This window comes from Copadichromis virginalis, linkage group LG13 (assembly GCF_057382275.1).
Source record: "Copadichromis virginalis isolate Kocher_CV1m ecotype Utaka linkage group LG13, C_Virginalis_male_GT1.1, whole genome shotgun sequence".
Lineage (NCBI taxonomy): Eukaryota > Metazoa > Chordata > Actinopteri > Cichliformes > Cichlidae > Copadichromis > Copadichromis virginalis.
This window is the reverse complement of record NC_140630.1, coordinates 19,701,236-19,714,008: the sequence shown is the minus strand read 5'-3', so window position 1 is coordinate 19,714,008 and position 12,773 is coordinate 19,701,236. Positions and strand designations below refer to the sequence as shown.

The following is a 12,773-nucleotide window of genomic DNA, read 5'->3' as shown; positions in this document are numbered from 1 at the left end:
GGTAAGGAGGAGCTAAGGGGGACGAGGCTGGGCAATGTGACTTCGATTGCTCTGTTGAGGACGGGGCTCGATGGCGAACCTTTAACTGCTCTGGTGGGGGGGTTTATGGGGGACAAAAAGGGATTGGGCCGGGGGGTAGATCTGAGCCCAGCATTGACCCGCTCCATCATCTCCTCAGTGAATTTCAGGTGTGACGAGGAGGGAGAAAGGGAGGGGGAGGAGGGTGTTGGCTTGTCAGGGGTTTGGGGGACTGGGGAAGGTCGTGGTCCCTGGTCCTGGTCCTGGTCGTTGGTGTTGTTGAGAGAGTTGGAGGCAAATAGGGACCCCTCTTCTTGCTCATCCCAGGTGGGGGCAGATGGAGCTCCTCCTCAAGGTTTCTGCTGGGCTTTGTCTGTTCTTGGAGTACTGTTTGTTCCTCTTTATGAGATAACTCCTTGTTTATCTCAGCCTTGGCACCAAGCACAGATGGATGACGTATGGAATAAAACAAGTTGGAGGTGAACAGTTTCACCCCTGACTTGTTAAAATTAAATCCATTTGCTTTAAACAGATGCCTGCGTTCCCAAGAAATATTAAAATTGTTGATAAAATGCACTGAGTGGTCAGCACATGCTGATTTATTCAGTGCAAACAACCTGCTGAATCTCTCGTCTCCTCCTCTGACAGGCGGTACAGGTCCACTGATGAATACAGCTGCATTCAGAGAGTTTACAGTATTTAATAATCCAGTAAAGTCCCGTTTCAGAACCTCCGACTGTTGTTTGGACACATCGTTTAACCCTGTATGCAGAACAATGTTTGTCACAGTTGGATATTCATCTGCAATTTGAAGAATTCTCTCCTTCAGGTTGTTGACCATATCCCTAGGAAAGCAGATGACTTTAGTGTTCTTACCGCACATCCTTTGTACATCCTTTACAGCAGAGTCACCCACAATCAGAGTTTCAGGCCTAGCCTTTAGCTTTCCCTGTGGCCTTTTACTTTTCAACAGATTTTCAGACCTTACTTCGCTGCTTTTAGATGGATGGTTGTCCGATATAGATCCAGGGTCCTTTGATAGTGGAGCAAATCTGTTCTGCAGTTTCACATTCAGTTGTTTTGGAGGTTTGTTGTTAACCTTCCTATTCACGGTTGTCCAGTCCTGTTTCCTCCCGTGTACAGGGGTAGAAGAGCTTCTCTGTCAAATCAAATCAAATCAAATCAAATCAAATCACTTTTATTGTCACATCACATGTGCAGGTACATTGGTACAGCACATGTGAGTGAAATTCTTGTGTGCGAGCTTCACAAGAAACAGAGTTGTGCAAAATACAATAACATAAACAGGCAAAATATACGAATGGCTAAATCTGAAACTAATAAATATATGTACAATATATAATAGTATATGCAAAAAAAAATATTTCTGGATGTGTATACTAAATGTTTTTCTACGTGTGTGTGTGTATACACATATTTTACAAATTAAATAGAGTAAACAATAAATAAAATATATAAAAATATACAGAGTTGAGACATGTGCAAAACAGTGGCATTACTGTACAGTATGGAGTGCATAATGTTGAAGTTCCAGTAGTGAAGCTGAGGTGTCTATGACGTGTTCAGCAGTCTGATGGCCTGGTGGAAGAAGCTGTCTCTCAGTCTGCTGGTTCGGGACCGGATGCTGCAGAACCTCCTTCCTGATGGAAGTAAGTAAGTAAGTAAGTAAAATTTATTTATATAGCACTTTTTAAGACAAAAACGCTGTTACAAAGTGCTTCACATGAAGACATGTCAAACAAACAATATAGCAACATAGAGGAAATATAAAAGCATATCAAACAATCAATAGTACAATATAAATATAAAATAAAACAACATATTACGCATTAACATTACCCAAATGCCTGTCTAAACAGATGTCGATGGTGCGTAGTGAGGAGGGTAAACCGTTCCACAGTATTGGAGCCAGGGTTTGAAAAGCGTGATCCCCCTTTGCAGCGAAGTAGTCTGAACAGTTTATGGCTGGGGTGACTGGAGTCCTTGATGATCCTCCCCGCTTTCTTCAGGCACCGCTTCCTGTAGATGTCTTGGAGGGAGGGAAGCTCACCTCCAATTATCCGTTCAGAGCACCGCACTACTCGCTGGAGAGCTTTGCAGTTGTAGGCGGTGCTGTTGCCATACCAGGTGGTGATGCATCCAGTGAGGATGCTCTCAATGGCACAGTGATAGAAGGTCCTGAGGATGCGGGGGCTCATGCCGAATCTTTTCAGTCTCCTGAGAAAGAAGAGGCGCTGTTGCGCCTTCTTCACTGTTTTGTTTATGTGTACTGACCACGTAAGATCCTCAGCCAGATGTACTCCAAGGAACCGGAAGCTGCTCACTCTCTCCACAGCAGCGCCGTTGATGGTGATGGGGGTGTGTACTTCTCTGCACCTCCGGAAGTCCACTATCAACTCCTTTGTCTTTGCAACGTTGAGGGTGAGATGGTTGTCTTGACACCAGTGGGTCAGGGCGCTGACCTCCTCCCTGTCTCGTAGGAAGTGAAGGCCAGTCGGTTTCAGAGAATTCAGCTCGCTGTGTCCTGCCTGTGATACGTCCTCCCCCTTCCAGGAGACATGATTTATGTCTTGGTTTTGCACCAAGACAGTCCAAGGGGGGATTATCGCTTGAGGATTTATTATAATGCACAGAGTCTACTTTCTTGGTCATGTTATCTGTGCTCCTTAGCCATCTCGCTGAGAAGCACAACCTGCACAGAAAGGACCTCAAAGATCGAGTTATGTATGCTCCACTTCAATAATCATGGAATAATAAAGAGAGAACTTCTGATACTATATCGTGGCTGTATTTAAATACATTATTAAGCTTTTCCTTAGGATCAACATGTACTCTGTCACTGCCGTTCTGTGCAGACCCCAAACCTAAACTGGAAAACATTCAAAGCAGAGCAAATGAGCGCTACCTTCCTGTGCATGAAAAGGTAAAATAACTGACTCTTTTTGTTTAGAAAAACATGATTGTTGCCAAAATGGCCATTATGCATTTTTTTTGGACAAATTTCTCAGGCTCTGACTGGACCGTTTACCTGGTGGGAGGTAAACTAAGCCTCGCAGATGCTGCTGGCTGAATGGACCCTGGAGCTGGAGGAGAGATTTCCAGGAATTTACAAAGACTTTCCCAACATTAAGGTAACAGTGACAGAGCTGGATATGATTCAACAAAACAACGAATCACCTGTCCTTGTGAAACTGAAGCACATACAGGGCATTCCAAGAAAAATCAGTGCCTCCCACCCCGTCCTCTCAAAATCAACTTCTACAATAACTTTAGTATATTTAGAGACGTCATGAGAATTTGTATCTCTATTTTATGAATACTTAATAAGTTACAGACCGTTTAACTACACCGAGGTGGTTACCCTCTGCTATGTCAGAATATAAATGTCAAATTTTGCATATTTTCATTAAATAAACCAAAGTTACAATGAGAAGCACTCCCAGAGCGCAAACCTCTGCCAAAGCAGCTCACTCAGTGGGCAATATTTACTTTTAAGTGAGTCGTATTGTATTTTGTGTGCAATCATTTTGGTTTTTTTCTTTTAAAATGTACTTTTAAAAGAAAAAAATGTACAGCTCATTAAAGACATAATGCATTTGGTGAAATGTAAAAGTGAGATCAAAGGTCAGGTATTTGTTAAATGTTGCCAATACAAACAAAAGCAGCAGACTTTTAAGTGCAGTTTTGAAGATAGAAATTGGACCTTATTTGACCTTGAAATGGTCAGAAATCCAAAGTAATGTGATAGTTAAAATTCCCTTAAACTATTCTCTATATGCTGTCAATAAAAACAATGGAAGTAAGAAACATGTTTTAAATAGCTCTATATAGGATTATTATCACTTTGACCTTTCAGATCACTCTGTTGATGTTAAAAAGTCAGAGGTCAAGTGTGACATGATATCTTAAATCTTTATGTGGTATTTTCTATATGTTGACAGTACATGCCACAGTTGTAATATTTAATGTTTCTAGGTTATAGGGCTTTCCACTAATATACCATTAAGTACACTTTGAAGACCTTGGTGGATGTAACCCAAATTTTAATGGGTGGTTAACATGACAGAAGGACACAAACACAATTGCAGAGGTTAAAAAAACGTCAGCTGGTTCTCAGGGATTCAGGTGGAAGCTTTTTTAAGATTTGATGAATTTCATATTGAATGACTCATATTATTATTGTTATTAAAACTCAGTACTGTGAAACGCTTAGTCAGTTCCCAGTCTTTCCTCCCAGTCTTTCCAGGGCAGGATGATCCAAATCCCTGCCATCAACAGGTTTCTGCAGCCAGGCAGTAAGAGGAAGCCACCGCCGGATACAAAACTATGCAAAGGCTATCATGGAAGTCTCCCAGTCCAAATTACCATCTCAGTAAAATCTGTTCCTTATCATGCAGCATGTTTGTGATCATTTATATCTGCAGGCCTACGTGTCGATAAATGCTGCACTAACAGGATAGATGAGAAGGTATGTGAGCTTTTCTAACAATGTGAACTAAATAAATGTTGGCTAAATGACCTCCCCAACATATCTTGAAGTTCTCCAGAGGCCTGGTAATGAACTAATCATTCGATTCAGGTGTGTTGAAACAGGGTAATGGTAAATAGTAAATGGCCTGTATTTATATAGCGCTTTACTAGTCCCTAAGGACCCCAAAGCGCTTTCCATATCCAGTCATCCACCCATTCACACACACATTCACACACTGGTGATAGCAAGCTACATTGTAGCCACAGCCACCCTGGGGCGCACTGACAGAGGCGAGGCTGCCGGACACTGGCGCCACCGGGCCCTCTGACCACCACCGCAACGGGTGAAGTGTCTTGCCCAAGGACACAATGACCGAGACTGTCCAAGCCGGGGCTCGAACCGCCAACCTTCCGATTACAAGGCGAACTCCCAACTCTTGAGCCACGATCGCCCGGGTGAGATCTAAAACCATTATGTGCACTTATATGAACATCTGAAGAAGTGTCGCTGGTTGTTTAAAGACACATTTTGATTGAATTTTGTCTTCTAACACAACACTTTTTAGTTTGTTGCCTCAGAGCAATGTTATGCAGTTAGGCTGCCTTTCTTAGGGCAGCAACGCTAAAGCAGTGCTTCTGAACTCTGATCCTGGTGACTCTGTTTTAGGTTTGTTGAAAGGTTTTTATGGGGATAACTGCAGGGACTTGGGTCACAGGGAGAACCTCTGGGGAAATGATTTGAGAGCACTGAGTGATACATAAGCAGCCAAACCAACTGAACTTGTACCAAATTGCAGGAAATAGGCACAAGAACTTTTTATGGGAGGAAAAAATGTGATTGGACAGTTGGGGGTCATTCCCTCAGTGAGGAAAGTGAACTAGATGAAAGTGAGAATTAGGTTTGAGGAACAGTTAGGAGATCAAGGGTCAGTTAAAGGACACACATGTTCATGTACAAGTGTGTGGGTAACCAATAGTGTGTGTGTATATGAATGATGATGTGTGCCTGTGTTGGGAGCTGGAAGGGGGCTTTATGAAGGGAGCTGGAAGATACCGGGATGGTAGTCCAAAAGGCAAATGACAGAAATGACACCCAGCTCTGTTTTATAAAGTTCCACACATTTAAATTCATTTGCAATAAAGAGTTATCTTATCTTAAACACACACAAACATGCAATATCACATAAAGACCAGCCCAAGCATGGATGAGTGCACACACAAATACACTCAGTTATTTGTTTGTTGGATTAAATGCTTTTATGAAAATTGAATAGATAGATAAAGTAAAAGTGCCACAGGTGCATAGTGAGGCCCTCATACTGTATATTTAACATATACAACAGTGATTAAAAAAACAATAACAAAACAAATAACCTTTTAAATAAGTAGAAATTATTAATAAAATGATTAAACTTTTAAGAAAAAAAGATCATAAAAAGTTTGTTTTTTCAACAAAAACTAAAAAAAGGAAGGCAGACTGCCACGTGCAGCGCCGCATTTGGATGTGTCTGAAGCTTGGAGCTTGACTTCCCTACGTTTCTCCTACAAATGGGCCTTGAGCTTGTTTGGAGGTTCTAGCAGGGGAGCGCAGCTACTGGTATACCGATGGATGGTCGTCCGCCGGGGGGGGACATCGTCCGCTGCCACCGAGCGCTGGGCGTCGGGAGGGACACACATGGACCGGTGAGGGAGGAAGGGGACACCCGCCTAGCCAGCCAGATCAGCCGAATCAACCCTAGCGATCAATGGGGTGACAGATGTCGCAGCCAGATCGCCCTCACATCCAGAAACGCTCGGTCGTTTAGCATATTTTATAGCCCTGCATAACAAACCTGTTCACAATGAGGGTTTAAAGACTCAGAGTCCTGGTCGGGATCCGTACAGTTTGTCTGGTTCATCTTATAAATAGAAGCTGCATCGGTAAAATTATTTTAAACAGTAAAACAGAAAACTGTATCTGTTTTACCCATGATGGTTAGCGACAAAATGCAAATAAGCATGCTTGCATTGGCTGAAGCTGCCCAATCAGCGCCTTCACGCATTTCCCCCGCCTACTCCACCCCTTCAACAACCCTGAGCGCTGTGAATGTTACGTAAGGTTAACTTTTACTTCCACTCTTTTGCATTTCTGCGTAGAGGTTGAGTGCGCACAGGTATGAAAACTACACACGCAGGGGAACAGCTTCCACATTTATGCAGCTGCTTGCGAATTTACTGTGATTTCACTTTGCTTCACAGATTTTAGGCCCTGAAAAACAAAAAGAAAACACCGACAACAGCCATGTCCGAAAAACCTGTGGTGTACTATTTTAATGGGAGAGGGAAGATGGAGTCAATCCGCTGGCTTTTAACTGTTGCAGAAGTCGAGGTAAGTGAAGGAGGTGTGAGTTTTTGAAGAACTGCAGGCTTTTGTGCAAATCTGATTTGAAATACTTTCTTTGCAGTTCGATGAAGTGCTTCTGACAACTCGGGAGCAGTATGAAAAACTCCTTGATGGTGAGATGGGTGCATGCAGGGAATGCAAGAGATAGGATTATTCTGGGTAAACATTAAACTAAAGGTTCAAACAAGGAAGGTTAAAAGTTTTGGGGTTTTTTTTAAATCTGTTAAATCGTTTAAAATTGAACTCATGACTGTGGGTGGAGTTTTTGTGGTTTGCCTCCAAGTCATGCTTTAACTCCCCCTCCCATCCACCCCATGGTCTTAGAGCCACGTTATGTAATCTAGATTGAGACAGCAGCTTGTATGCAAACATCTCTTAATATCTTCTCATCTACAGTCAAAGATGCACGTTAAAACAAATTGTGTTGGTCTTTTCCACTGGGAGTGCAAACCTGCTTTACCTGCTGCTGTTGTGCTTGCTCCAAAGATGGGGCGCTCATGTTTCAACAGGTCCCTTTGGTGGAAATGGATGGCATGAAGCTCATTCAGACAAAAGCAATCCTGAATTACATCGCAGAGAAGTACAATCTGCATGCAAAGGATCCCAAAGAACGAGTCATGTATGGTCCTTAAAAAAAAAGTGTAATAAAGTTTTTGTCTTACATCATAGCTGTATTTAAATAGGTTATTATGCTTTCCTTCAGGATCAACATGTATTCCGAGGGATTGACAGACCTCATGGAAATGATTATGATCCTCCCCTTCACCCCAGATCCCAAACCCAAATTGGACAACATTCAAAGCAAAGCAAAGGAGCGCTACCTTCCTGTGTATGAAAAGGTAAAATAACTGATTGTTTGGTTTAAAAACCTGAGTTTCTGCTGATCATTGCTAAAATAGGTGTCATAAAATAGGCTCTGACTGGACCCGTGTACCTGGTGGGAGGTAAACTAAGCCTTGCTGATGTGCTGCTTCTTGAATGCACCCTGATGCTGGAGGAGAAATTTCCAGACATTTTGAAAGACTTCCCCAATGTCAAGGTAAACGTGTTTCAACAAAAAAATAAATCAACAACAAGTTCAATGATAAAGCCAAAGCCCAGTGCTGTGAAACGCTCATCTTTCTGTTATTCCTTCCAGTCCTTTCAGGGCAGGATGACACAAATCCCCGCCATCAGCAGGTTTCTGCAGCCGGGCAGCAAGAGGAAGCCGCCGCCAGATGAAAAATACTTGAAGAATGTTGTGGAAGTCTTAAACCTCAAGTTGCCACTTTAAGAAAAACGCTACAAAAGATCTGTTACATTCCTCATTAGGCAGCGTGATTATGATCAGTTACATCAAAAATCAGTTACATCTAAAATCTTAATTAGTTTAAAGGACAAACAACACAATAAGAGTTAAGAGGCAGATAATCATTTACCAGCCTCTTAACTCTTATTGTTAAGAGGCAAGTAAATACGTGAAGATAGACGAGGCACCAACACAGCAACATGGAAAGAACTTCTGTAATCTTCTTTAGCAATAAATACATTTGACAAAAACACTTGAAGCTGCTGTTTTTCTTCTAGATAAAACACAACAGTTTTTAATGAATTAAACTTGTTTTAATTTGCTGTTATTAGAAAAAAAATCACAAAAACTCTTTCCCCATCATAGACGGACAAGAATACAAATGAAAATGCTTCAACTTGTTCTTTTTCTCAAGTTCTAGAAATAAATCCGAGCCCTAACAGCACCCAGAGCTCACAGTCGTCTCCTGTAGTGTGGGTTAAGAAATCATGGAAGTTCCCATTCATACACTTGCTCATATGCATGTATTAAAAAATAATACTGCAGTAAAATTTGATTTAGTCGGCTTAGTGGGAATGTTTCCTGTTTCCAGGGTAAAGGTTGATGTTCTCCCGGTCAGACGATCAGAAGTAAGAGGCGAAACACCATCAACAAGCTGTAAGACAGACAAAAGCAACTGCATCAGCGAGTTTAACAAATAAATGTCCCAATCCCTGATTTGTGCAACAATTTGTACTGTCTGGTAGCACGTCTGACTCTGACCTTAGCCCTGTCATTATTCCAGCTGGCATTAATTTCCCAGAGTTCTTGTATCTCATTCCCATGATGACTGCGAGAACTCCCGAGGACACTGAAAGAAAGAAAACACCCTGTTATGACACTAGCTGGACACTGAACCTCTACACTCTTGATTGTAGCCGGGCTGCATATAGAGAGCCATACTCACGCAGTGACACCTTGATGTCCTTTGGGTCACTCGTTATGTTGTAGGCACCGAAAGCGGATAATCCGCCAAAAACTAGACCAGCCATCAGGGACATCACGCTGCCTGCGGGGAAACGCAAAAATCAATCAGGTTTGATTTCATTTCCAACACTTTAATATTTAGTTGAGCTTTATGCACAGCTGTGGTCAGAATCTGAATCAGAAATACTTTATTAATCCCGAAGGAAATTATGCTCCTCAACCTTTTCTCTTGTATCCCATAAATCCTCCAAAAGCAATGGCTGCAGCATAGCTGAAGCCAATCCAGTCCAACGCCATCGTAAAGCTGAAAACCAAAAAGCAGTGCAGGGTGTCAGGTGGTTAAAAGACACAACTCAGGACACTTATTCAGCTTTAATCTTTACCAAGCACGCGCTCCCCAAAAGAGGTGGGTGGATAAATTTAATTATCGACAGTATCGATATCGGATCGATACTAACATGACAGGATCGATACTTTGTTTCTATCCTCTAAGTTCAGTGTATAGCCACTGATGTGTGTTATTATTTTTTGTTTTTTGATTTGTAAATTGATGATGATTCACCTCATTAGTCATGACATAAGTTAAAAATATCGGTATTGCTATCTACTGCATCCACTTGGTTTTGGATAAATACGCAATTTTGCAGGCACAGCACTGCTCACCAATGCAGATACTGCACTGCTCCCAAACTATTCTTCATAATTCTTGGGTTTCGACATATGTGTAATCTAATCATATCTACCCACAATAAGATCTCCGGATGTTGCTGTGAGCCTCTGGGATGATTCAACTACAGAAACAATCGCAGCACAAAGCTAAAGACGTGCACATGAACGCCTATGCTGGCTACTTTCTTTAAACTGTTGTTAAAACGACTACGTATTGGTGAAGCTCACATGAATTGTTACTGTTGTATGAATCGTGTTGCTGCATATTACATACCTGGAGTCCAGACAAGTGAGCAGCAGCAGCAGCCACAACCTTTGGTCCGAAATTGCGCTTCCTCGTTGACTGGCCGTGGAGATACGTAGAAATGCGTAAATCCCGCGTCATCAGGGGTTGTGAAGCGCGTCTCTCCCGCCGCCATCTTTCTCAGGGGTTGTGGCCACAGTTATATATCGTATTTCTATGCACAGCTCCCGAATGTTATTGTGTTTATTTATTTTAACGTTATCTATTCATAACGTTTCACACGTTACCCAAGCTGTTTTCTGTACCAATACGAAGCCAGATTCTAATTTCGGTTAATTTTTAGGTCCAGGTAATTTTTATTGGTGAAAGAGAAAAAATGATTTGTTAAAAATGTTGTTGCTCAGGTAGAAAACTCGTGGACGGAAAGTAGAAGCGGATCATCTCCCTCTAACCCTAGCATCCACCTCTGTCACACCAACCATCTTCCATCAACCCTCTCTGTGGTCCTCTTCTTTTCCTCCTGACTGGCCTGACTCCTGACTTCATCCTTCCACCATCCTTTCTCCGGTAAATCTACTATCCCTCCACTGCAAATCTAATCCTGCCCATTCTGGTCACTCCAGGATAATAATAATAATAATAAAAAACGTCCCCTATCTCTTCCTGTCTGCTTGTTAATAAGAAGACTTTGAAAGTACAAAAACATGACTATACACATGTTTGTCTGTTTTCCATTTTATTCATTTACTTATTTTTAGATTCTTTGGTAAAGACTAATTTTAAAGGGGGAACTTGTCAGTATTTACCTTTCCTGTTCATCTTTGAAGACTTAGTGTCAAATTAAATTTTTACATAAACATTAACAATTTGATATATAAGCGCACTCAACCCTATCATTTAAAATAAATACCTTATTACATTAATTATCCTGAACAACTTACTTATGTCCAGCTGTCCATACAGGTTCAACCTACAGGCAGAGCAAATGAAACCGCTGGAAAGTTAAAAATCCTGACTTCAGGAGGTGCGGCTCTCCCGGACCAACATGGCTGCTGTCTTGAGTACTTCCAAACAAAAACCAGAAGCGACCCCTAGCGGTAACCTCGAGCTAATATTTTGACAACTTTCCCTATCTCTGACCCATTTCTGAGTTTCTAGTGGCAAGTGACTTCTCTGAACTACTATGGCTTTTCACACTTCTAAAAGTAGCCCTTCAGGACTCTATTTCTTAAAACTGGAGACACAAAGCATATTACAAATGGTAAGTGGACTGGTGCTTGTATAGTGCTTTTTTTCTTTTTCTTTGTTAACTTTACTTGAGCACTCAATGTGCTTTATACAACATGCCTCATTCACCTATTCACACACATTCATACAAAAGATTTTTTTTCTACACCTCAGTCTTTTAATCTAACATTTAAGCACAAAAAAGAAACATAAAATTCAAGATCTGCAATATGATATAAAATATATCTCCCAAAGAAGAGCCCCACATGTGTCTCCTTCACTGCATTGAGCTACAGAGTCAGGTGTGCTTAATTTTAGGTCTTTCTGTAAATTATTCCATGCTGTTCTCCTCAGATCTGTCAGAACTCCATGCACATCAAAAAGCAAAAGATGGTCTCTCCCTGCTTTAGCCCAGAAGATGCAGCGTTCATTTTCTCCAAAAATGGTTTCACATTTTGTTTCATCATATTTCCACTTTGAATGGGTTCATTTTGAATGAGCTTTGGCACAGAGTTGTGTTCATTGATAATGGTTTCTGACAGTGCTCTTGAGCCCATGCAGTGATTTCCACGACAGATTCGTTCTAGGTTTTTATACAGTGCCACCATTGGGCCTTGTACCTTGTCCCCTGTGCAGAGATTTCTCTAGATTCCCAGAATCTCTATATGATATTATGTAATATAGATGATGAGATATTCGAGCCAGGTCTTCCCAATTTATGTTAAAAAATAGATATTCAAAGTATTTCTTTGTTTTTCTTGCTGAATGGTGAAACTCTATAAGGGGCCCTTTTTATACCCTTCATGTTTATGATCTGTTGCCAATTAACATAATTGTTTCTTTGTAGTATCACTTTTCCAAACTTTTTGTTCCCCCATGCAAAATTCTTTGAGACGTGTGGCTGACATCAAATCAAAATTGAACTTTTTGGAACTGGGGTTGTATTTATACTGATTTAATGTGAAATTTAGTGAATGCAATGTCTCTAATAAAAACACAAAAACAGAAAATTCTAAAGTTTGGCTTTCAGTGCAAAATTCGATTAGATCTGCAGTGTATGTAAATATGTTGCAAAGGCGGGTAGGAAGGGCACGAGGTGAGCAAGGATACAGTCAAAGCTTTTACGGCATTTTAAAGTAAAATCAAACAACTTCTTCTTAAGTACAAATCTTGATAATATTAATACGCTTTATTTGTACACACAACATTTAAAAAACAGACTTAAAGTACAAAAAGCAGACTTTTCAGAAAGTAAATTCAAACATCAGCCCAAAGAAAACAGATACAGTTAATGTGATGAAACAGAAATAAAGATTCAAGGTTATGACAAATAAACAACACTAATAAAATCACAAAAGCAAGAGAGCTGAAACAATAAACAGAACCAAAAAAGACAAAAAAAAAAGAGATGACATCACATACGACACCAATAAAATCTCCTCAGGTAGATCATTCTAGAGTCGAGGGGCTCTAATGGCACAGTGATC

At 41.0% G+C, this 12,773-nt stretch overlaps 2 protein-coding genes and 1 pseudogene across 2 annotated transcripts; 2 read left to right on the top strand and 1 right to left on the bottom strand.

Annotated features, from left to right (window-relative positions):
* Positions 1-2,689: 2,689 nt before the first annotated feature.
* Positions 2,690-4,415, top strand: LOC146695592 (glutathione S-transferase A4-like; annotated as a pseudogene).
* A 2,155-nt stretch (positions 4,416-6,570) lies between these two features.
* On the top strand, positions 6,571-8,813 carry LOC146695591 (glutathione S-transferase 3-like). The gene is made up of 7 exons (XM_085477883.1): positions 6,571-6,662; positions 6,748-6,877; positions 6,954-7,005; positions 7,379-7,511; positions 7,596-7,731; positions 7,806-7,931; positions 8,031-8,813. Exons 2-7 carry the CDS (start codon positions 6,791-6,793, stop codon positions 8,163-8,165), a joined length of 669 nt encoding a protein of 222 aa, XP_085334009.1. The 5' UTR covers positions 6,571-6,662; positions 6,748-6,790; the 3' UTR covers positions 8,166-8,813.
* tmem14a (transmembrane protein 14A) lies at positions 8,379-10,165 on the bottom strand. Its single transcript, XM_085477884.1, has 5 exons — positions 10,090-10,165; positions 9,368-9,450; positions 9,127-9,228; positions 8,943-9,030; positions 8,379-8,835 (listed from the first exon to the last, which is right to left on the bottom strand). The coding sequence occupies exons 2-5, from the start codon at positions 9,441-9,443 to the stop codon at positions 8,796-8,798; spliced, it is 306 nt and encodes a 101-aa protein (XP_085334010.1). The 5' UTR covers positions 9,444-9,450; positions 10,090-10,165; the 3' UTR covers positions 8,379-8,795.
* Positions 10,166-12,773: the final 2,608 nt, after the last annotated feature.

Coding starts and splice junctions, on each gene's coding strand:
- LOC146695591 (XM_085477883.1), top strand. CDS start 6,791: ATGTCCGAAAAACCTGTGGTGTACTATTTTAATGGGAGAGGGAAGATG. Junction 7,512..7,595: donor GATCCCAAAGAACGAGTCAT/GTATGGTCCTTA, acceptor GCTTTCCTTCAG/GATCAACATGTATTCCGAGG. Junction 7,932..8,030: donor AAGACTTCCCCAATGTCAAG/GTAAACGTGTTT, acceptor TATTCCTTCCAG/TCCTTTCAGGGCAGGATGAC.
- tmem14a (XM_085477884.1), bottom strand. CDS start 9,443: ATGGCGTTGGACTGGATTGGCTTCAGCTATGCTGCAGCCATTGCTTTT. Junction 9,229..9,367: donor TATGGGATACAAGAGAAAAG/GTTGAGGAGCAT, acceptor GTTTCCCCGCAG/GCAGCGTGATGTCCCTGATG. Junction 9,031..9,126: donor GGACATCAAGGTGTCACTGC/GTGAGTATGGCT, acceptor TCTTTCTTTCAG/TGTCCTCGGGAGTTCTCGCA.